The sequence below is a fragment of the Anthonomus grandis genome, chromosome 1 (assembly GCF_022605725.1).
Source record: "Anthonomus grandis grandis chromosome 1, icAntGran1.3, whole genome shotgun sequence".
Classification (NCBI taxonomy): domain Eukaryota; kingdom Metazoa; phylum Arthropoda; class Insecta; order Coleoptera; family Curculionidae; genus Anthonomus; species Anthonomus grandis.
Window position 1 is genome coordinate 49,014,007 of NC_065546.1, and position 25,136 is coordinate 49,039,142.

Here is a 25,136-nt window from a genome sequence, read left to right on the forward strand (position 1 = left end):
TTAATATGTTATTTGTAATTTTTTTAAGCAGTAGGTACTTTAAAATGAAATTTGTATTACAAAATGGAATTTTTCTCAACTTGTGGAATATTTTATAAGCAAACATTCCAGTTATAAAAGATATAAGTATATTCTTAAATAAATTTTGTAATGTGATAAATTTAGTTATAGTTATTGTTTTTTTTTTTACATTATTTTATATTTTCCTAATTTGTTTTGTAAAATTATATAATCAATACATTAAAATAAAAATGACATGTAAATAAACTTGTAAAAATATCAATATTTTCGTGTAATTTTTTTTTAAGATCCTTTTAAAATAAAACTCAATTATCCATAATACAATATACTTTATTTCACATAAACTACAATAGAAAATGTAAGAAGCAATTTACAGACCAAAAACATGTAAACGTATTATGTATAAACAGTTTGGAGACTTCTTAAATATAACTTAATTATTATTACACACTGGGCTATTTGTAATAAGCTCAAATTACCATTTAGGGACGTTTAAATTATTTTATTTCCAGAACCAATATCTCTTCTTCATCGTAACTTCTTAGGCTTTGCTCCATCCGACTGGTACATTCTATGATATTTCTGAAAAAAAAGTAATTAGTGTTAGGCGATTTGTTTAAAATGATATAAATTATTTTATACAAGGGTCCAGACCAGGTTAAGAGTGCAAGAATAATTTTACAATCCTTTTTTAGTACTAGGTTAGTTAGTTACCTATAATTTAAGAGAAAAATAATTTAATAGATGAATAAAAGAGATAAGGTTTTAACTATACCCAAGTAACACATCATATATTATAATCGTTTATTTAATATATATTTAACGATTTTTTTAGTAAATTTTTGGTTTTGGTATATTTAACAATCGTATGTGTTTAAAGTATATTTATTCAACTGTAGAATATATGTATATCATATACGATTCTGTTTACATAAGGAAGAACATTTCTACATTTAAAAAAACTGATACGGAATTTACAGATCTAGTTCTTAAACTTCAAATATTTGATGAAATTCTTTTGAGAAAACTGCTTTTCATTTATAATATCCAACTTAATAACGCTGTTTTTATACTAAATATTTATATAATAATAATAATAGTAATAATAATAATAATGTTTATTTCGAAAAAATAATAATGCAAAGTCACTAAGAATACAGTTGGAAACACAAGTAATTACTAAGTTTGTGCGTTTTTCCTTTCAAAATATATAGATATATCAAGTTCATACAGAACAAAATCTAATATTATATTAACAGTATAGTGATTACAAGCTAGCAACAATTAACATTAACCAAACAATTGCTCAATATTAATATGAATGATCCAAGTTTTTATTCTATACTTGATCATGGCATAAGGTTTGTTTCTTAAATCAAAAGGCATCATATTGTAAATTTTTGGAGCTGTATAAATTAACGATCTTTTAGTAAAAGTAAAATTTATTTTAGGAAAGAATAGAGGATTGTTACTTTGAAACCTGGTTACCAAAGGCAATACTGGCATACTTGTAGCTATTTTATTATTACAAAGAATTCTTGTAATTGAATCTACATAAATGTGAGGCAGCTGAAAAACTCCAGCCTTACTAAACAAATCAGTTGATAGGTACAATTTATTTTTAAATAAACAAACTTTCAGCAATGCTTTTTGAGCAATAACAAGAGGATCAAGAACAGACCTATAAGAAGCACCCCATACACTTATACCATAACCAAGTACAGACTCCGCTAGAGTTTTATACAATGACAAGATTGTCTTTTTTAACAAAGAATGCCTTAATATGTAAAGCTTATACAACAACTTACGTATCTTATCAATTACGTAATCAAACAATATGTACATATTTCCATTTTAGTAAGTTGTCAAAAAATACTCCCAAATATTTTATACTATTGACACAATCAATTTTAGTGTTACACTGGCATAAATTGTAATTTTGGCAATCAAACTTATGAATTCTTAATCTAGTGTAACCTGGCAGACTAGAATTATTTTTGACATAACACATAAACTTTGTTTTGCCAGTATTTAAAGTTAGCAGACTGAAATCAAACCAATTTTTTACCCTTGATATTAATTGACTTAGCTTTATTTTTGACTCCCTCCCAACTGCTATCTTCAATTATTAAGCAGGTGTCATCAGCAAAACATACCACACTATCTTTTGGGATAACTGAAAAAAGGCCATTGATATACAGTGTAAATAAAAGAGGCCCAAGCACAGTACCCTGTGGCACACCATACTCCATCGCACATCCAGAACTCACTGTTTCATTAACTTTTACCTGCTGTTGCCTATTTTCTAAAAACGATTTTAATAATTGATATGGTAATCAAATTATACCCAGGTCACCTAGACGTTTCAGCAAAATATGGTGGGACACAGTGTCAACGGCTTTGGTTAAATCAATAAAATTAGTCATGCATTTCATACCCGACTTTAAACCAGAGACAATGTGGTTGGTTACCTTTATAAGTGCGTCCTCTGTACTGCAATTTTCCTTAAAGCCATACTGCTCATTAGATAACAAATAATACTTATTTATAAATTAGGTGAGTCGTAATTTTAGGCATTTTTCAATTAATTTACTAACTGAACTAGTAAGAGCAATTGGTCTATAATTAGACGGTTCTTCCCTACTACCAGCCTTGAAAAGGGGGATAATAATTGTTTTTTTAAGAATATAATTGATATGGTAATCAAATTATACCCAGATCACCTAGACGTTTCAGCAAAATATGGTGAGACACAGTGTCAAAGGCTTTGGTTAAATCAATAAAATTAGTCATGCATTTCATACCCGAGTTTAAACCAGAGACAATGTGGTTGGTTACCTTTATAAGTGCGTCCTCTGTACTGCAATTTTCCTTAAAGCCATACTGCTCATTGGATAACAAATGATACTTACTTATAAATTAGGTGAGTCGTAATTTTAGGCATTTTTCAATTAATTTACTAACTGAACGTAAGAACAATTGGTCTATAATTAGACGGTTCTTCCCTACTACCAGCCTTGAAAAGGGGGATAATAATTGTTTTTTTAAGAATATCAGGATAAATGCCAGATGAAAAAAATTGGTTTATTAAATAAGTCAAAGGTTTTAAAAGAAATTTATAATTTAGTTTAATTATTTCATTAGAAATATTATCAACAGTGCTAGAGGTTTTGTACTTTAATGAATTAATAATTTTTATAAGATCACTAGGTAGCAGAATAGGATTTAAAAAGAAGTTATTTTTGGCCTTTATTCTAGGATAGTTGTAGTCATTAGAATTATTTATTTTACTAGCCAAGTTAGACCTCACAGAACTAAAGAATTTGTTAAACTCCTCAGCAATTAATGGCAAATAAATATAAAATTATATCAAATTTAAATAAACAGTGTTATTAAATTAAATATTAAATATATATTTTCTGCAAAAACATTTTTATAGTTTTTGTCAACACCCTTGAGTGCCTTACTTTTTCTTCGTAATTTGCTAAACTTTCTTAATTAAATCTTCTAGATATTTCCATTTGTAATTAGCGGACTCTTCAAATTCTTCAAATTTCCTGGCAAAGAATCAAAACATCTCAAAAATAATTTTTACCGTAAGTTTAATATTATTTTGTTTAAAGAATCTATTCACTTTAATCGAATATTTAGCACAGTATATTATTAAGCATATATGATATCATTGTACTAGTTTATTTACACATTAAATACTTCGCGTTTGAAAATTATTGATAAATTCAGAGAAATGTGTATGCGCTCAAGTAAATGAACTTACATACAACTAAAAATATCTATTCGAAATAACATTTTGATAAGTCGGAAATCGACAAAATTTTGTTTGAATGTAGTTCATATTTAACATCCTTCACTGTTATTATAGTTTTAGTTATCTCTAATGAATCTGATGATCTCTTCCCCCTGTTCCTAGAACGCATTTTGTGATATTTTGTATGCTGTTTTTAATTTTTAAATTATCGAACGACACAGCTAAATTACGGCATTTTTAAAACTGCAGTTACATTTAGGGTACATACATATTAAACTTCTTAACACATTAGTCACATTATGAAATGAGTAGTTCCTAACCGATGTGTTTCTTTTTTTGTTACAGATGCCTAGATTAAATCAGTAGACAATGGTCAAGTGTTCTAATTCTCCCCGATTAGAGTAAAGTATTTGATATGCTAAATAACTTTATTCTCCTGACAATATTATACTATGGCGACTTTTCTGAAAGGCTTGTACAATTTTAATTGACAAATAGGTCTCAGCAGATTTTTACTAGGATATAGGAATGTCTGATCCTCTCCTAGTTTAAATAGGTGTTTAACATCTACATCATTTACATCTCACGTCTCATAGTGTCTCTAGAGTTTTGTTTATATCATCTATATGTCGATGACACGCAGCTTAATTTTTCTTTTTACTCAAGTAAACTTGAAACTGCCATTTATAAGTATATTTCAAATCAAAAAAGTTTTAAATCTTCTAGATCTACTTATAGATAACACTCAAATTCCCATAGTTGCAGATGTTAAAAGTCTGAGTTTGATTATTGCCACTGATTTCCTTTTCCGTGAGCATATAACCCTGAAATAGAAAAAAACATATTCTGATCTCAGACGCATATACATCATCGCCACTTTTTACAAAAAGAAATCAAATTGTTGCATTATGAATCCTTAATATTGAGTCAATTTAATCATTGCGACATTATTTATGGTCTTTATTTGGATAGTAGAATTCCAAGTTTACGGCTTCCCATGGGGATCGTCGTCATCAATATATTTCACTCTTCTTACGACGTTCTCAGTGGCTTAATATGTATAATTGATAATTGATGACATTGTATAAAAACTTTTGTTGTTAAGACAAAAAAACCACAGTATCTATTTGATAAACAGAGATAAGAAATTTTTAAGAGAGGAATTTTGTATTTTGCAGCTAAGTCAATCAATCTACTTTCCTCATCAGATCTTGGCCAACCTTTGTTCACGTTTAAAATAAAACGTTAAAAAACCCTGAGTACTCAATAATTTGGCTTGATGCAATAAATTCGAGTATATCGGCTATTAAAAATTGGAAAAAATGCAACGCAAGATACTTGATTAGGCAAATTTAAAGGTTCGTTAGTGCCATTAAAAGTATATTTTAATTTTTTCTATCTTTATTCCATTTTTTTTCTTCTTAACTTATTACTTTTTATTACATTTAGCGCCTTCTAGTTTCGATACAGTTAGCTGTACAGTATAGAAGCCATAATGTAATTTATAATACGCCATAAAAAATTTATGTTTTCGAGAAAAATTTGATTGTTTTTTTTGAGTTTTAAAACAAAAGTATGGATATCGCTTACAACTCTTGACAATTAAGTGCGAACTCAATTGGTTATAAACCACGCATTCAATAACTTTGGAAAAAATATAGATCTTGTATTATCATTTGGGACAGTTTATACAATTTCAATCTAAGAAAACTACCTAGTTGTAAGTATGCTGTTTTAATATTTTTATTGAACGAAGACTTTATATATTCTACCAACTTTTTGTTTCCTCATAATATACTTTAAAAAATTAGAAAATGACGAGATCTACGTTTCAAGAAAATATCCTTGTTCCACACTTAAAAACCCCACTTACTTCCTACATATGATTTCTAGATCCGACTAACATTTTGTATATTATTTTTTTAGGAAAAAATCTAAAATATGAATCATAACAAATTTTATTAGCAGGCTGATCGTGTATGTAATTTTTTTTTGCTCCTATACGCCCCCATCTCTACCAAACGAAAAAATTGTTATTCTTGTTAATATTCTTATTTGTTTTTTATAAAAATCCAGTTTGTGGCATCCAATCGAATCTAAATTAAAAAATTGAATTTAAAGTATATAAAAGGTATTTAATTTTTTTCCACGTGCACCTTTTATTCTTTATGCAAATAAGCTTCAAAAGAATCTCTAGAGACTAAGATGAACCAACGCCTTTTCTTTACTTTAAAGTGTGACTATATTTTAAATCGACCTAATAAATTAGTAATTCTTTCTGTTTTATCTAAACTATTAATTACATAAATTGAATTACCTATCTCAGATAATAAATGTTTATACAAATTTAAAAAATAATTGCCATAAGAATATGGCTATTCAAAATGAAGTGCATGAACAGAAGAAGACACCTCTTTTAAAACTTAGGCCTCTTTATACTTATTATATAATTTCTTTATTTAGTTCTTTATTGCTTTCTTTTTATACAATTTTTTAAAGAATTTTTATGTTATTAAAAATACTGCATAATAACCGAAATTTGTTAAATGTTAAGTTATGTAAAAAATTATGCGGATCTCTTGTTTTGTCGTATTTTATTTATAACGATTCAGTTTATGGGCTTTCTCTAGATTTTTTCTCTAGATGAATTTGACAGACGGTACCAAATTTTGCATTTTTTCGTATTTTTAATGAAAATAGTTAGGGAGCCATTTTCTCCTGCCTCCCTTTAACAAAGACTAATTTTTTATAATACTGTTCATAACTTGCATATTATGTTTAATAATAAGATTTCAGTTCCACTTCATTATAGTGCCATGCTTCACAGATTTGGAAAAATTTACAATAAACTGCCGATAAACGTTTTTAAGTAAGTGCATATTGATAATAATTTAACTAGTGGAAAAGCAAAGTTATATGAAAATAGTAGATCTTATGTAAGCTTCTTAGCAACTTTAATATTATCAGTCAAGTGTTAAATTAAAATATTGAGCAACTTTATTAAGCAGATATTAAGCAGCACCAGTGACAGCTCTGTATATAATAAATACTAAAAATTTAAAGCATTATTTATTTATTTTCTGTATATCAAGAATATAGTTAATATTACGCATTAATAATATTTTTATCAGTCTCAACGTGATAATAATTTTATGTTATTCATGAAAAATAATTTTTTAAAGTAGTTCAATACTTAGATTAAAATTAGCCAGTATCATCTGTAAGGAAGAATCAGCTTTTGTAATTTACTAATTTATCAATGGTATGTAATAAATAACTGGATACGTGAGAAAATATTAAAATGGAATATTAAGGATGCGATAGAAATTCCTAAAATGATAAAGTTTATATATCTTAGAAAGCTCCTCATTATACGGTATATCAATTATATCTCTATTTCATACGGTTTCCAGATTATCTCGAAACTTCCTATTATATTAGTTTAAGGATCAATTAAAAGTGAATCAACGAATGAGAAACTCGTCGAATCGTCGTAAATTCGAGGGCTTTCTATAGCGCGCAATATAAATTTGTAAGGTCTAGTGTAATGATTGCTTTTAATTTTGCAACGAATGATGTACATTATAATTGCCATGCGTTCATAGATTAACTTTCAAAGAGAGAAACCTCGATATATAGGTCATTGAAAAAATTTTATAATTACAATGATTATAATGACAATAAGGAAACTAATTTTTAAAGTCTTACCAGATTTTATTGCTTTTTCTGCATCATATATTATGGCTCTTAAGGCATACAAAGATATTTTTTGTTCCTTGGTTTGCCTTTAGGCCATATACATCATATGGTTTTAGCTTGAATTTTCTCAATATCAAATATGGCTATCCGTCATTAGTATAAAAAGATTTTTGTGATGTTATCCTACATTAATAATATTATTAATTTTTACAGTAGTTAAGAGTATAAAATTATTACCTCAGAGTTGATAATTTTGTAATAATTTTTGTATAAAAGGGTGCTAAAAGTTACTGGGTAAGATCAGGCTACCATATGGACACAGGACTTGGTATATAGCCAATTATAATACACGAATACTCTGAACAGAACGAAAACTCATTGATCTAAAAGAGGAACTTGAGTAAATTAAATGTGATATCTTGCGACTTAGACCATGTAACTTCAAATCATGTAAACAGTAAAATAATATTATTAATTTTTAAATTAAATATTTAAGCAAGTCTGGCGGTTGATATGTCATTTTTCTAAGACATATTAGGCATAACTTAAATGAACACCATGCTAAAATTTTAGTTTCTTACTAAAACAAAAATTTCGGCTTATATAAGATTTTTTAAAAACGAATTAATATATTATTTAAAAACAAAATTCATCTCATTTAAGGGGAGAGGATATCCTTTACGACAACCCAAGTTTTAAACAAACAAAAAAAACTGAATAAATTCAATGAAATATAAGTAAATCTTTAAAGAAAAATTCAATTTTATGCAGAGGAACAAAAGATTCATTTACAGTCGAGATTTAAAAAAGTAATTATAATATACTAACATAAACCTTAAGTAGGTATATCAGGGTAAGTCGTACATTATAATATTGGCGTAATAAGTAAATTATGAGAAACAAAAAATTCGCCTAAAATTCTATATTTTTCATATTGAAAATTTCAACAACTATAAACTACTTGAGAATTCTGAATTACATTTAGTTTGCAACTGATTCTAATATTCGTTGCCTTTCTACTTCTGTACCAAATTTAACTTATTCAAAAATATTTGCGTATATAAAATAATTTACGGTTTTATTAAAATATACCCTGTGCCCAGTCTGTATGTTTTCTGCATCATAAATATGTATTTAATATTATTAGTAACTTTATTTCTAAATATTGCGATAACATTTATTTAAAATGAGTTTAAATTTTTAAACGAATAATTTAAATCGTTTAGTTTAAAGCAAGCTATATAAATATTTCAGCTTTAAAATGGAGTTTTACGTTTTTTGCCAATAAGAAATAATTTTAAAATATCGCTAATCCAGACTCACTAAATATTCTATTTAGAATAATATTGTTGTCTCCTGTTTAACTTGTCTAGCTTTACTAAAACTCTGCGAAACCCTTACATAATTTTGTATTTAAATGCTTCATTAATATATCATTCGAATTTTATATAATAAATATAATATGTAATAATATGTAGGGGAGCATGGGTCACAATGAAACACAAATTTTATTTTTTTTGTTTTTCAATGTAAATATAAAAGTTAAAATGTGTTTTAAAAATTTTCCTTCGGTACTAGAAATAACCTATTTTGTCTAATAAACTAAAAAAAAAACATCATTCTCTAGTGGTGGCAGAATTTAACATCCCTAGAGTATAATAAAACAATGATATTGCTTTAGAAATATTTCCAATAAAAGACTTAAATACAGTTATACTTTTATTTCAGTAACAAATTAAAAGATAAATAAATACAATCACAGGAAAATAATTAAAACTTTAATGATCATTAGCCAATATTTACACTAGTAAGATTAATTTCGAAAGAAATATATTGTTTTTAAAGTGGGATTAATTCCGCAAACACTGTATTATCCAGATTCATCTTGATGCTATTTTTAGCGACTCTTGACTTATCTGGAACTGGTGGCTCTACAAAGGTGTTATGTCCTTTTCTTATGGATAACTTTAACTCGCAATCTCCATTTGTATTTTTTTCCTTTAAAACAATTCCAAAGTAGCGCTTATTATTGGTTTTAGTTACAAAGAAAAAGTCTTTATCACTGTCTATGTCATTATTTGACTCAGTGTATCCGACTACGTCTTCTTCTTTAGCTGATATTGCAATTTTATTACCAAATGCGGTCATTTTCGGGGTACTTGTTGCTATCATACTTTTTTTCTTATGCTTAAGCCTTTTGCCGAGTTCTTTTTTGGAGTCCTACCTTAGAAAACATCCACATGAAGTTTTTTCATTACTACTGTTGATACTAAAATTACTGGAGCTTTAAGTTATCAATCAAAAAGCATCGATTTCCATTGTTAAGTTGTTGATTTTTTCAGCTGAAGCATCATTCGACGAAGAGTAATTCTCTTTTTCTTTACTACAAGTAGCTGGTAAATCGACCATTGGTCGATCGATAACGTAATTATATAAATAGTCGGCCTCAGCAAAAACATGTCTATTATACGGGTAAATGCCTGTTTTTTTAAAAGCTGGGTTGATGTTTGATGAAATCATTACTCTCTTAACAGCTATTTACATTGCAACTCGCTGCTTATCCAAGATGCTGCATCATCGAAGTATTTATCGCATCATTTTAATGCGTTTTAAATGGCGAATGTGGGGAAAGGTTAACATGGTCAGTCCAATTTATTTGCGCAAATTAAATGACTGCAACGATAAATGACCTTTGGGATTTTCGCATAAAATTAGAGTGGACAATTGCATGCCACTTTTTGTATGGTGTATGAAATGCTTTATAACTTCAACAAATAATATTCAAGTCATCCAGCATGACGAATTTGCCAATCCAAGAATACCAGTGGAGGCTTCCTGCATCATGTGTCGCTTAAAGTGTACACAAGGAAATGTCATAAGGGAAGGAATAAAGTTGCTGCTTGCTGAAATAAAAAAACGAGTTGTCACGTTATTACCCTTTTCAGCACTAGTGCACTTACTTATTTACTTAGATCCGTTTTTGGCAATTGTTTTTTGAGGTTTTTGAACTTTGCTTGTGCCTGTTTCATCTAGATCAAATACTCGTGTTTTATCTGAGAATGTTCGTAAATCTCTTGCAAATTATTGAAAAATGCATCTACCTGTTTATTTACTTTTCTAAAGGAAGTTACCCGGAACAAACTACATCACTCAGCCTTTCTTTTACTGAACGATGAATTCATTTTTAAAATCCCATAAAAAAAAGAAAAAAAGCTTGAACTTACATGTTTTATGTTATTTCAGTTATGTTGTTTTACGTTCAGCTACTACTATACAATAAAACATTTTTGAACACATATCAAATATTTCTTTAGTTCATCCGTCAACAAACTAAAATATTAGACAGTCAACACTGCTTGTCTAATATTGTAACTTGGAACAAATTTTAAATTTGTTCACAGTCATTGTTTTTTCTCTCTTTGACATACCTACATAATATTACGAAGTTCATATAGGCCATACAGTTAAAGTAGTCATGACAAACTAGCTCGACTGCAGCTTTTATGTAATTTTTAAGAAACAAACCTTAGGTTAATTAAAAAGAAAAATAATTAGACAAGCTAACTTTGATAGTGCGTTGAAACGTTTCAAAGAGCCCGGTCGAATTTATTCTCACAAATTACAACTGCGATTATAGCGAAACTACGGCAACCTGTGCTGGTATAGCTTAAAGCGTCACTGACTGTAAAAGATTCCCTTTTTTATGGGAAAATCCAAAATGAGAACAATTTCCAGGTACCTCATATTCCCCTACTAATATATATACACATCGATGAGGAACACGAGTTCTCAAATAAAAAATGTTCACAACAATATTTTAACTGGGCATAGTCGGATGTGAGACAAATGTGTTTTAATATTTTAAGGCTTTAATATTAATTAGTTTTAGATTATATTTCGGCTAGACTAAATTTAAAAGAATTTTAACCTACCAGAAACATTTTTTTATATCGTAAAAGTCTATATCATTTAAATTTACAAACTTTACAATGTTTCAAAATGTATAATATAATAGCTTTCTCTAAGCATGAAAGCTAATAAAAGATGTATTGAAATTTTAACAAAGGATGCTGCTCATATCTGCTTTATAGTGCCTCTCGAAAAGAGATCTTTTTCCAAACATGATTATATTTATATAAGGTAGTCTTCAACGCAAGCCTCAATGTAAATTAACTATTTCAGTTTTATTGAACATTTTTAATATTAGTTTTTTAATTTCGAAGATTTATGCTATTTTTTAATATGTAATTTTTTTTAATTTATTTAAAAATTAGTTGACTAACTAAAAAAATGCTGAAAAGAATTTCTATAAAATAATGAAGAAACAAAAACAAGCATATTGTTTCACCTCTTATCTATACCTAAAATGTTCAATAGACAGTGGGGTCAGATGATCTCTTGAAGCACTTGAAAAATGCTTTCCAATTGTTTGTTTAACAATGAAAACAATAAATGAAAACTTATTTTTGAAATTTTTAATTAGTATTTAATTAAATATTTAAAATGATGGCTACCAATATTCTGGAATGTCTCTTAAGAATTTTAAACAGGTGAAGCCCGTGGGTATTTAGTATTGGTTTATTTGCTATGATTTTCTTGCCTAATAAGAATTATTGTTTATTAATATTCGTATTTTAATATTACAGAATATACTTCAAAAGTAACTTGTACTTGAAGTATGTTTGTGAACTAACAGCTAAATTTGAAGAAATTGGTACCGTCACGAATAAAAAGAGAACTCAACCGGGTCAATCAACTGGATTATCTCATGGATCAATAAAAAAGGTACTTAAATTTCAATTTAAGATTTTATCTCTATAAACGGCAAATACTGCAACTTGGTGACAAAGATTCGGATAGAAGAATCCAGTGTTACCAAATAATGATAAAATATTAGCAGAAATTTGGCTAGTTAAAAATACTGCAATGGTACCTTTTATTTAATAGACATAATAATAAGCAGAACTGTCGTTACTGGAAAGACAAGAATCCACACTTATTTAGAGAAGAGCAAACCCAGTACTCCCAGAAAATTAATGTTTGGGCTCGTATATTAGGAGATGATATTATCGGCCCAATATTTATACCAGAAAATTTAGTTGGCGAAAAGTATGCTGAAATGCTACAGAGGTCTATCGAACCACTAATAGCGCGGGAATTGAAAAATCATAGAGAAATACACAGACATTTACTTTTAGAAGAACGCCTACCACAATTCCAACAGTATGAAGCAACTCATTATTAAGTAATTACCGTAAGGGAATGGTTTAATAATCATTATCCTAACCAGTGAATTGGAAGAAAAGGTCATATCGAATGGCCACCTAGATCTCTGGACCTAACACCTTTTGACTTCTTTTTGTTGGGTCACCTAAAATCTGTGGTTTTTAAAACGCAAACGCAAGAGTTATTAGAGCGACTAGTCCTATGGTTAGAACCTTTGGTGTGATGCTCAAATTACGAGATGGTTTTACCCCTAACCAAAACTCTCATAAACTGTCTCGTAATTTAATTAAATGTTAATAAAAATATCAAAATAGTGTTTTTATTGATTGTTTTCCTCAATAAACAGGAAAGAACTTATTGAAATATATCTTTCGATGGGATTATTGGAAAGCATTTTCAGCAGCTTCAAGATGATGTATCGCTCGATCAACCCTCCTTTCTATTTAAGAATTTAGGGGTTGATGTCACCCTGTCCAAGGGGTTGCAGATAAGAGTGAGATACGCCCGTTTTTGTCTTCCTTTTATAAAAACTGTTTTCAGCGTTTTTTATTTAGGTTTTTGTTCCTAATTCAAGTTTTTAAATTGTCACCTAGTATACCGGGTGGCGCATCGAAAACAAAACAGAGCCATTTACGGGCAGTCCATTAACTTTTTAAAAAAAAAACGCTCGGATCCGTCGATTTTATTTCCGAGGGGGACACTTAATAATCACAAAATCACTTTCCCACCTACAACCCCCTAAGCAGGGGTGGCACTACCCCTAGAATCTTAAATGAGAAGGGGGTCGAGTGATACCTCATTGGAAAGGTCTTTTAATTCTCTTTACAAGGGTACTATGCTTGACGCAATAGTCAATGTGCTAATAGAACGGCGGAATTATTTATTGAGCGACATGAAAACAGCAAAGTGCAGCGAAAGTATGTATTGGAGCTTGTTTCCAAATTTCGAGAAACTGGATCAGTGGCGAACGCAATATAGAAAATCCCGTAAGGAATGAAGGTATGGAAGTGGCTATATTAGGGCATATTAATCTAGATCCTACATTAAGTACCCGTCAATTGGAAGCTGTCACAGGTATTAGTCGACGTAGTATCCAAAGAACTCTAAAAGCTCATAAGTTTCATCCGTACAAAATACATCTTGTGCAAGAGCTGAATGAAGATGATTTCGATCGGCGATCACAATTTAGTGAAATTATGAGTGAACGAATTATTAATGACCCAAATTTTTTGTGTAATACGTGTTTCTTTGATGAAAGCTCTTTTTTCCTGAATGGCTTGGTCAATCGTCATAACTGCCGATATTGGTCCGATAATAATCCTAGACTGTATCGTGAGGTATATACCCAATACCCACAAAAGTTAAATGTCTAGGCTGGTATCTTTGGTGATAATTTAGTTGGTCCATTTTTTCACCTGGAAATCTGACAGGTGAAAAGTACTTAGAGCTATTACAACAGGCCATTGATCCAGCATTGACAGCTATAATTGAAACTCAAAATGACAGATACGATGAAGATAGATTGATGTTTCAGCAGGATGGTGCCCCACCACATTATATGTTATTCGTGCGAGAATATTTGAATTGGATGTTTCCAGGACGATAGATTGGAAGAAGAGGTACTATTGAATGGTCTCCACGATCGCCGGATTTATCATCTCTAGACTTTTTTCTTTGGGGTCACTTAAAAAGCAAAGTTTATGAGACTGAACACACTTCGTTAGAAGATTTACAAGGCAGAATTGTAAATGAGTGTCTTCAAATCACGCCTGAAGTATTGCAGAACGTGCGACAACGCTTTGAGCAAAATCTTTTTTATTGTATGGAGAATGGAGGTGGCCATTTTGAACATTTATTATAAGCTAACACTTAAGCAAATTCTTTTTAAATCTATTTTTGCGATAATTTTTTGAGTGACTAGACTTAAAGTCAAAATATTCTGTAATATGATAGAGCTATCTCATTTTTTGTCTCATAATTTAATAATACTTGATGGTTTTGTCCTACTGCCTGGCATTGTTTTCCTTAAAAGTACCTTTAGTAGTCTATGATAAAGTAAAAATATTAAAAATTACCTTGTAAGGTTTAAATGCCAAAATTTTAAAAAGTGCTTACTTAAATTGCATCAAACCAAATACCCTTGTAAAGAGAATTAAAAGACCTTTCCAATGAGGTATCACTTGACCCCCCTTCCGATTTAAGATTTTAGGGGTAGTGCTACCCCCGCTTAGGGGGTTGTAGGTGGGAAAGTGATTTTATGATTATTAAGTGTCCCCCTCGAAAATAAAATTGACGGGTCCAAGCGTTTCTTTAAAAAGTTAATGGACTGCCCGTAATTGGCTCTGTTTCGTTTTCGATGCGCCACCCTGTATAATAAAAATGTATATTATATTTTCTACTGTATTCATCAATAAGCCAATCGATGAGAAACGGGAGTTTTTAAATATACTTCTTTCAGCGAAAGCTTTTTAACTTCTGGAAATATTTTGGAAAACTTATAGGAAAGACAAGGTATTATTATAATTTTGGGTTAATTTATTTTAGAATTAAATCTATATAGTCTGAAGGAAATTTAAGGTTACCAAAAACATGTAATTTGTCATTCCTGGGCAACCTTACGTATAAATTTTAGATTAGACTGTGTAATCCCTATTGAGTTTTAAAAAAATGGAGACTTAGCTTCAGAGAAAATGCAGAAGCATTTAATTAAAAACTATAAGTATTTGTGTAAAAAATATATAAAACAAATATTTGTACCTAAATGAAATGAAATTACCTAAACAGATCTGGTGCTTGTTCAATTTTCGGTCATATTTCAAGGATGGCATCTTGGCGATCCGGAAGTAGACTATCGGATAACGAAATGCTACTGCCAGGAATTGGTTCTGGAATACAATCATCCAGAACTTCCGTTATTTCTTCAAACTTGCTGCTAAAATAAAAAAAATTAATGTAAATCTTTTGTAACCAATTAGTTTAATAAGCTGGAAAAAATATCATCTTCTAATATAATTTTTTAAAAATTATAAGAATTAAAATTTATGGGCCAAGAAAAACACATAAATCTAAATTGGTTTCTCATTGTTCTATATTATTATAGGAAAGTTCCTAAAGATAAATTTAACAGTAAAAACAGGGTTCTGATTTGAGGATTTTTCTTTTATCAAACTTCAACAATTTTAAATTGTTGATAATGAATCTCCTCAAGATCTACCTCTAAAATTGGTAAATTTTTTAATTTATTTTTTATAAATATTAAAAAACCACTAATCTAAAAAAGACAATTATTTAAAAAAATATAGGAATATTAATTGTTATTTATTTTACAATCGATTCCTGTCTTAAACATAAAATAAGAGGTAATTTATAATTTTTTTTGCAAGAAGAAACCGTTATTGGCATTTTCGACAGTAAGTAAAATTATTTTTTTCTCTTATAGGAAAAGCTTTGATTTTCTGCAGAAAAATCAAAAAATATGTTTTAACATTTTTTAAATTTATATCAAAAATTAATTTTTTTCTAATTTTTCATTAGCCCTAGCTAGAAACTATATAAATTAAGGTAAAAAATGTTAAAAAAATTTTAAAGATTAATGTTTATAAGAAAAATGTTTTTACAGCACTTATTCGCAATTATGAATAAATAAAGAAGTAATTTTCAGTAACAAAAAAATTAATTAAATTTTTTATATAGTGAATGAAAATCTCAAACGATCTTTTAGCCCTAAAAGACTATTTTCTTAAAATGTAGATTTTTTTTTTAATTTTGTAATTAATGATCATTTTTAGCATAAATTAAAATCCATTTTATATATAATTTGCAAAAGCAAACAGGAACTATATTTCTTTGAATTTTGGCCAAAACTAGCAAAAAATATAAAAAACTTTAAATTTAAAATTATCGAAAATGGCAAATAAATTACAATTTAATATCCTCTAGAGAAATTTCCAATTTTGAATAGATTACTATACTAATATTACTTATATTAAACAACTTTATAAAGTTCGTCCTACTCTACATCATTGACATTTTTCAATTATGCTCTGAAATGAAATTTTTTTTGCGATAAAGTAATTTTAAAATGAGTATAAAAGTTTTTTTTAAAACTAGACTGAATTTTTAAAAAGCCAAAACTTTTCAGGTTTAATTAAAACCTAGTTTTCGAAAAATTAATGTTTGAACAAGTTAATTAGTAAAAAACGGTATTTAATTTGGTTTCAATGAACTCGGTCTTTACGATTATAATTTGCTTGTGATTTAAAATTGGATTCGTATATTTTTTATAGGATTTAAAATAGCAGGAACTAGAAGCAAATGATCTGCATCATATGGAACACACAATACACTTTTCATCGTATTTAGACTACAAAATCAGTGATCACTAGAATAAATGAATATTATTTAATTTTGGAAATTTATTTCTGGCTGAGCCAAACCCGTTTCCATATGGCATAAATAATTTACATATTACATTAAACAACAAAATAAAGTAAATATTAGCTAGTGACTATCATTAAAATATACCTGCAGTATGTATTTGAATGGTTATTAATTATATTTTATTGAAAGTATTATAAACAAATTGTTTAATCATTGGTAACTATTAGAAATAAATATATTATTTATGTTTAGATTTATCAAACAATCTATTAAATTGGTGCTAACTTTTACATCATAGAATAAAGTTTAACTACGGTGCTATACAATAAACCAAAAAAAAATTATAAGATAGAATACTACATGGTTAGAAAAAAACAAACAATTAATATTATTATAGTTTAAAATGCTTGCATATATGTCTAATAATACATTGCGCAGTTGCGTTTTTGCAAATTGGTATTAAGCAGTAAATTAAACGTTAAACTAAAGTTAAAATAAAATTTGTACAATTTCGTGTATTACAATTATACACATCTATAAAAAACTTAACAATTTATTGTTGATTTTAAATAAAAACACATAGGCATTAAACATTACTTTTTATTTGACAGATAAAATATAAAAATATAAAGTTTATTTGGAAGATATTGGTATATTAAAATTTGTTAATTTCACGTTACGTCGAAATAAAAATAGCGTTTAATAAAATGGTATAGTAGCTCTTATTTAAATGGAAAAATGCATTAGATGCATACAATTTTTTTGCGTTCATTTCCTTGCTAAAATCGCAAGCCGTCCAGTAATCCAGATCGAGATGAAAAATTGGCTAAGAAGAAAATTCATATAAAAACTGGATTGATAATAAATATAATTTAACGTGCGTTAAGCAATAAAACTTTTAAAGAAGATTTTTATATTGCAATTGTACCTTTTCTTTAACGTTACTTTTTTAAATATAGGAAGCCTAAAAAATTTATAAATTGTTCAATATAGCATCTATACAGATTTTTAATATAATTGTAATTATATATTTAGAATACTAATAGTGAAATAGTGTAGATGTAAAATAGAACGCACACTGGTCTCAGGACTTCGGAAAGCTTTTTTTATTTTCATGTTTACTATTAATTTTTGGATTGTATAAATTATTAGTGTTTAATGGAAATAAATATTGATATTATTATTATTTCTATGGGAGTCTAAAAGACATTTCAATTTTATCAAAACCGACATATTTAGTGACACATATTTAGTAGACTTTATTAAAACCAATTTTTTTTTATAAGAGACTTTTTAATGTATGACCATTAAAAATTATCTGTTTAATAGAAACCATATTAAAGATATAAACAAATACATAAAAATAAAAGTATACAGGATCACGTTGTTAAGTGGCGTATTAATAAATCTAAAAAAATTTGTTATTTTTAATTTTTAATTAATCTTCTTTGGTAGTAGAAAAAATTTCCCATGCATGCTACATACGTATTTGTTATCATGTTACAATCAATCAATGAATCAATCACATGCTTTATTGTCAAAAAATTACAAAATTTTGTAACACAAAACAAAACAAAATACATAAAAAAATATACAAAACTTATTATAATTAAATTTGATCAATTTTTGCTGTCGTATAAGTTGAACTAGTATTGTATAATCTTTCATCTTTTTATCACCCCGGGGTTTGCAAGCAAATCTTCTAAATCTTGAAATGAAAAGCTTTTCTTTAAGAGAAGAAGAAATCTCATATGTTATTTAAAAAAAATAAAAAATAAATATACAAACAAAATAAATACATGCAAAACTGTACAAAAATACTGTACCTGGTCAATATACATCATGATGTATAAAATGTCAAAAAAAAAACACAATAGTCAATAACAGTAAATTAATTAAATACAGAATGAAAGTGCAATTTATTTACTAAAAAAAAACTAATATATTCTCTATTTTAAGATATAAAAAGAGCCAGTGTGTGTGTGATACCCAAAAAGTTATCCTAGAAAAAAATCCTCCACTGCGTACAAGGCTTTTTCCAGAAAGTACGCCTTCAAAGCATTATGAAATCGAGGAAAAGAAGTAATTGATTTAATTTCCAAAGGCAAATGATTATGCATCTTTTTGGCTCTGTATAGAATAGAGCTTTTTACTAACTCGGACCGAGGAGTTTGCAGATAAAGGTCATGCACTGCGTTCGAAGTGAATAATTTTATTGTGAGACGGCCTGACTTGGCATTTCTGACTTATGTTTGCGTACTAAGCAAATATGCTACTAAGCTGTTATCATACTGAAGGTATAAAATTTAATATTATAACGCTTATAATAGCCGAAACTATTGTCTTTCTTATTTACGTATTATTTATTAAAAAAAAAATCTATATTCATAATTATTACTAAATTAACTGAAATAAAATTTCATATTTATTTGTTTAGTTTTTTGTATTTATTTTGATTTCTTTTTAACAAATAAATTTATTTTATAACAGATTATTCCATTTTATTTAGAAATAATTTTTATCATCATCATATGTTTACCTATAGTAATAAAAAAATAGCCATATATTTTGGGTTCTTTTCTACGATTTAGTTGATTTACTAGTCAGTTTTTTAAATATGCCAGCAGCATTCAGGGTGTTTAAGAATAAAATGCTAATCCTTAAGAAAGTTTTTTATTATGTGATTTTAAGAAGAAAATTAAAAAAAAAATCTGTGTTTAGTTTTAAAAAAAAATAATTTTTTATAATAATTCAAATGAATTTATAAACTAAATTTACGTAAAGAATAAACCTTAATAGCACTTAAATATTTTAATTTTTGAAAATTTATTTATTTAAAAAAAAATCGATTTAAATTCAGTTAATGACATTACCTTTGTTGTCAAAATCTCCAAGTTTAACTTTAAAATATTCATAATTATGATTAAAATATTAATACTGGTTTATTAAGTTTCTTATATTTTTCTAGTCATTTATCACTTTTACTTGTATTAGAATAATCTAAATTATTTTGTATTTGGTCAAAAAAAATTTGAGAATTATTTTTGATACCCGCTAATTAAAATTAAAGAATAATTATTACAGGTTAATTATAATATTTTATTTACATACATTCCAGTATACCATGTAAATATTTAATCCTTTTAAAGATCCGGTATTTTCCGAATAAGTAAAGTCTATACCTATAATAATCATAACTCCAACATGGTAAAAGCGTTTTTTCAGTAACTTTAAGTTAACTTAAGGACATTTTAACTTCCTTTTGCAGCCGAGGGTTGTTTATTAATTAAATCCTCAGTGTTTTTTAATTTTGCCTTTAATGGAACGGCTTCGCTTATTAAATTAGAGGGCACTTTTATTAAAAAAGATATATTTTATTCACTTTTAAAATATAAAAATAGGTTTATTTTTTATGGTTTAATTGAGCTATTCATTCTTCTTTGGAAGCTTTCAGTTGTAGAAGTACTTTCTTAAATTCAAAATTTAAACAGTAACTTTAAACTTCTAATTGCTTTTTTTATCATATATAAAATAGATAATAAAGACCTGTCCTAAAGTTAAAAAAAAAGTTTAAAATAAAAATTCAACACAACATATAAAAACTATAATTAATAAAATTAATGAGTTTTTATGCATATTCTACTTTTAACACTCAACGCAATATTAGGAGAATTTACAAGAAAAAAAGGTAGTAATAAATAGGTTTGGTAGATAAAATAGTCTAGTTATTAGTAGAATATACAAAACTTAATTATAATTAAATTTGATCAATTTATGCTGTCATATAAGTTGAACTAGTATTGTATAATCTTTCATCTTTTTATCACCCCGGGGTTTGCAAGCAAATCTTCTAAATCTTGAAATGAAAAGCTTTTCTTTAAGAGAAGAAGAAATCTTATATGTTATTTTAAAAGTAATATTTTTAATAAATATAAAATAAGAATAAAAAAAAAGTAGAAAAAGGAGGAACGCCTGTCTCTGTCAATTTAAAAAGTAACAAGAAAAGGAAGAACCAAAGGTATAGATAGATAGATATATACCTTTGGTATCAGCAGACAGATAGAAAGCAGACAGAAATTTACAAAAGCTCTTATTAGAAAAACTTTTTATTTTTAAATAAATAATAGCTAAGATATAAGATATAGAAAACTAAGAAAAATATTAAAACTAAAAGACTTCCTAAGATTAATTACTTAAGTAAAGGCAGCACAATTACATAGCACAATACAAGACTTACCTTTCTAAACTGTCCATATCGCTATTCCTCGTCCTATTCTCCTTCCTATTGAATGACCTTTTTACCATTCTCCTGAATATTGACAAAAACAAATGCAGTATACCTAGAGCTATGGTAAGGCCACCAGCAAGGTAGACGAGCCGTAGCTTATACGGTTTATACATGGTCATAAAGCCGATAAAAATATATAGAGGAGATTTCTTCCAGTCGTCGATAACGGTGCAGTATTTCCATGCTTTCCAAAACTTGTGGTCCAGCCTGAAATTTAAAATTAAGATAAAAGATATACATAATAATTATAAATAGTTTGGATAGCAGAATATGGTAAAATTTGCTTTATTAACTCCTATACAAGTAGAATATTATACATGTGTTATAAATACATTAAAAAACCAGCTGCATAAGTTGCAGATACTTAATGAAATATGATTTTATTGAATTCCATTGAATTAATTAACTTTCAAAGTCAATCAAATAATATTTAAGTATTATTAAAATTTTAAGTACAGCCACGTTTTTGGATATTTGTATTACTTTGATTCACTAAATTTTAAAACTGAAAGAAAAAATAATCATGATCTTACTTATAAAACTGCATAACATAAATAAATACGATATCAACTTTTATATCATTTTTAATCATTTACAAAAATTGTATTTGCAAAGAGAAGGTTAAAGACAATTTAAAAAGATTCTATATTTAACCTCCTGATATACTAAGTAACTAAAAAAAACTTAAATAAATAAAAAAATTACCAAACCTTTGACTAAAATCTAAATACTATATTTATTAACATAGAATCTACAAAAATGAAATGCCCGATGAGTGCAAAGATTCTCCCCTACTAAAGTTTATAGCAGTAAATACTTTTTATTTGATTTTTAAATCCACCGATTGATAAATTCTTAAACTTTGTTGAGATTTGGTTGTATAATAAGTAAATATTATAGGAAAATTAGCTGTGGTAAAAAGCTGCAACATGCAGAGGTGAAGAAATTTTTGACGTAGTCTTTTTTGCCTTAAATTCAGTTAATGTGCGTCGGTGCTGCGTTATTGTGTTCATTAAGTTGTAGAGTATGACCGAAAATTCGACTTGGAAGAAATTGGGTGGAAATTATATGTTAATAGTGATTTTAGCAGTATAATTTTTCTTTTAAGGGAAAAATGACAAATAAAGATGTGGTATATCTACATATAAATAATCATTGCAATATTTAGGTTGTAAGATTACAGGTATTGATGCTGAATAAAATAGGCTCTAATAAAGAGCCTTGTGATATGCCACATATCAGTGATTTAAAAATAAACTAAAGAAGAATTTGAGGGTTTGTAGTTTTATTGATTAATCCCCAAGAGCCATTTGTTTAGGTAATGCATCAGTAAGAAATCTCCTTATACGTTTCCATTTCGAACCGAATATAATGAGATGCAACACTTTGGTATGGTCACTGCAACAACCATAGTTGCAATAAAAATGTTAATGAAAATATGTCACACACAATTTGTTGCTTACATACATATTCTACTAGTCAGCTGTCGTTAGTCATATTATGACCCGATGATCAGGCTCTTGTTTTGCAGTCTTGTTTGAGTCTCTACGTTTACAGCCTAAAAGCGCCATTTTTTGGTAGTGTTTTCTTAATGATTCAAGGTAACAAAATATGTGATTTTAAAAATTATATAGAATGAAATGTTGTGTATATGTTAAAATAGCCATAAAGTAGTCTTAACTGAGGTCATAGTAGAAATATGCTTATAATATATACAGTGCGGCTCTCAATTGTCCCCCCCTTTTATCTTTTGAATTCGTTTATATAAAAATTTTAAATTTGGCATACATCATAAGCAACCTAAATACTACTTCTTGGTCCCTAGCTCATTTTGGTAGCTTATTTTTATTTTTTTAATACACCTGTTCAGGTGTAATTTCTTTGTAGATGTATTGTTGTCTGTAGAGTTTTTTTATGATTTTTTTTTGTTCTTTTTACCTTTTAAATTAAAAAAAGAAATGCATTTTAGTACAATAACTGCATAAACTGTGCCTAATTTTGATCATGAAAATTTTACTAAAACGTTATTATTACAATGCACTGATCTTTTACTATTAATTCCTGAAGTAAAGATAATAAAAACAAAAATACATAATTTATTATTTCTAAGCCGTAATCTATTATTGCCTTTAGCACTGCTTCGTCTAAACCAAAAGAACAAATATACACGAAGGTAAACATCAAGAGAATTTGCCAACTACGTGCCCAGGTATATTGCTCTTATACGTGAAAATCAGACGGGAATATGCGGAAGATAAATTACTTGAAAACTTATGGTTTATCGCGTCTATAAATAATTGCACAACCGGAAGCGTTAATATCTTTTGAAATATACCCGCGGCATACTAATTTATAAATTTATAATATGGCTTTGGAATATTCGAAATAGGTCAAAATATATACTCTAGCCGATCACAATTTATACTATTTCAATTATAAAGCTACTTATTTCTCGCAAATGCGGTTAAATATAGATAGACAACCATGTATTGAATCGATTGATTGAAATCGATTATATAGCTGCATAATTTAAATGGACACGATTCCCACTTAGTATGTTGACCTCAATAAATTACAAAATAAATCAAATTTTATTCCAATTGTTATTTTCTGATAAAGGCACATTATTTAATTTGTTACTTTAAATAATATTCTAGAGAAATTGTGAGAAAGGTCCTTGATAATTTCTAATTTGTTTTATTTCTGTAATATAAATTATGCGGTTGTTTGTTCAGGTTGATGTTCAGCTTTTTTCTACTTTACTGTGAAAGTAAAACAATTATAGATTTATGCGTTATAGTGAGACATTTTAAAGTCATATCATTATCGCTATCTCGGCAATTGTTAGAGATACCATACTAGTTAATATTATGGTCAATAAAGTTGCATTTATAGAGTTTCCAAATGTTTATTAATATCCAATATACAGGGAGATATCTAAGCAATACCAAAGATAAAAACAACAAAATAGTTACTTTTCTTATATTAATTTGCAAGTTGGTAATTTTAATACATTTTTCTTTTTTTGTATATCGATAGCATTTTTGTTTCTTACTGAGTATTTTTTTTCATATTTTTAAACTTTCCTCTGAAGTGATATCCAACTCAAGTATTTTTTTCTAATATTTCATACGGAAAAGAACGGCATTTTTTATCTACAAACCTAGTTGTTATGCTATAATATCCTTTCCTTTTTAATTTTAGTAAGATTTATATATTGTAAATTAATATACACCTAATTTTTTTTTAAAAGAAAGTACAAATCGCAATAAAAAACAGGGTCTAAAAAAACTGAAAAAAAGTAATTTCTATGGTCGTATTTCCGGTACTTGAATCGAACTTTTTAGACATAAAAGAGCCCATAATGGCTTTTGAACTAGGACAAATATACTCACTCACAAGTAAAGCTGAAAATAAAGAATCACCTAAAATAATCTCTTTAGATAATAAACTGAATTAAAAAAAAACTAAAATAAACTAAATTCACAAATATTTTCACTCCAAAATATACGCAAACATAGATAACCCATGTAATAAAATTGCACCCTCGTTGACCTCTTACGTATATAAAGTACGTTTCTCCTATGAAATAAACCAAAAATTATTTTGCTCGTATGATGATAATTAAAAACAAATCTAATGAAACCCAAGTTTATGCATAACTTAAATGGATGGGATGCCCACTATTATATGATAATTGCTTTTTTGACCCCAAAAAAATAAATATTAAAATACGCAGAATAAATGAGAGGATTG

The 25,136-nt window shown here is 27.7% G+C and overlaps 1 protein-coding gene across 4 annotated transcripts in view; it reads right to left on the reverse strand.

Annotated features, from left to right (window-relative positions):
• Nucleotides 1-330: 330 nt before the first annotated feature.
• LOC126748647 (uncharacterized) overlaps nt 331-25,136 on the reverse strand; it is a 207,929-nt gene continuing 183,123 nt past the window's right edge. For 3 of the 4 annotated variants that reach the window (XM_050459080.1, XM_050458414.1, XM_050459617.1), the window contains 3 exons: nt 21,330-21,587; nt 15,489-15,644; nt 331-603 (listed from right to left, as the gene is read on the reverse strand). In XM_050459080.1, coding sequence (XP_050315037.1) covers nt 15,521-15,644; nt 21,330-21,587 — 382 coding nt within the window. In that variant the 3' untranslated portion in view covers nt 331-603; nt 15,489-15,520. The remainder of the gene's footprint in view (nt 604-15,488; nt 15,645-21,329; nt 21,588-25,136) is intronic. The other variant, XM_050459550.1, reaches the window with a different exon arrangement.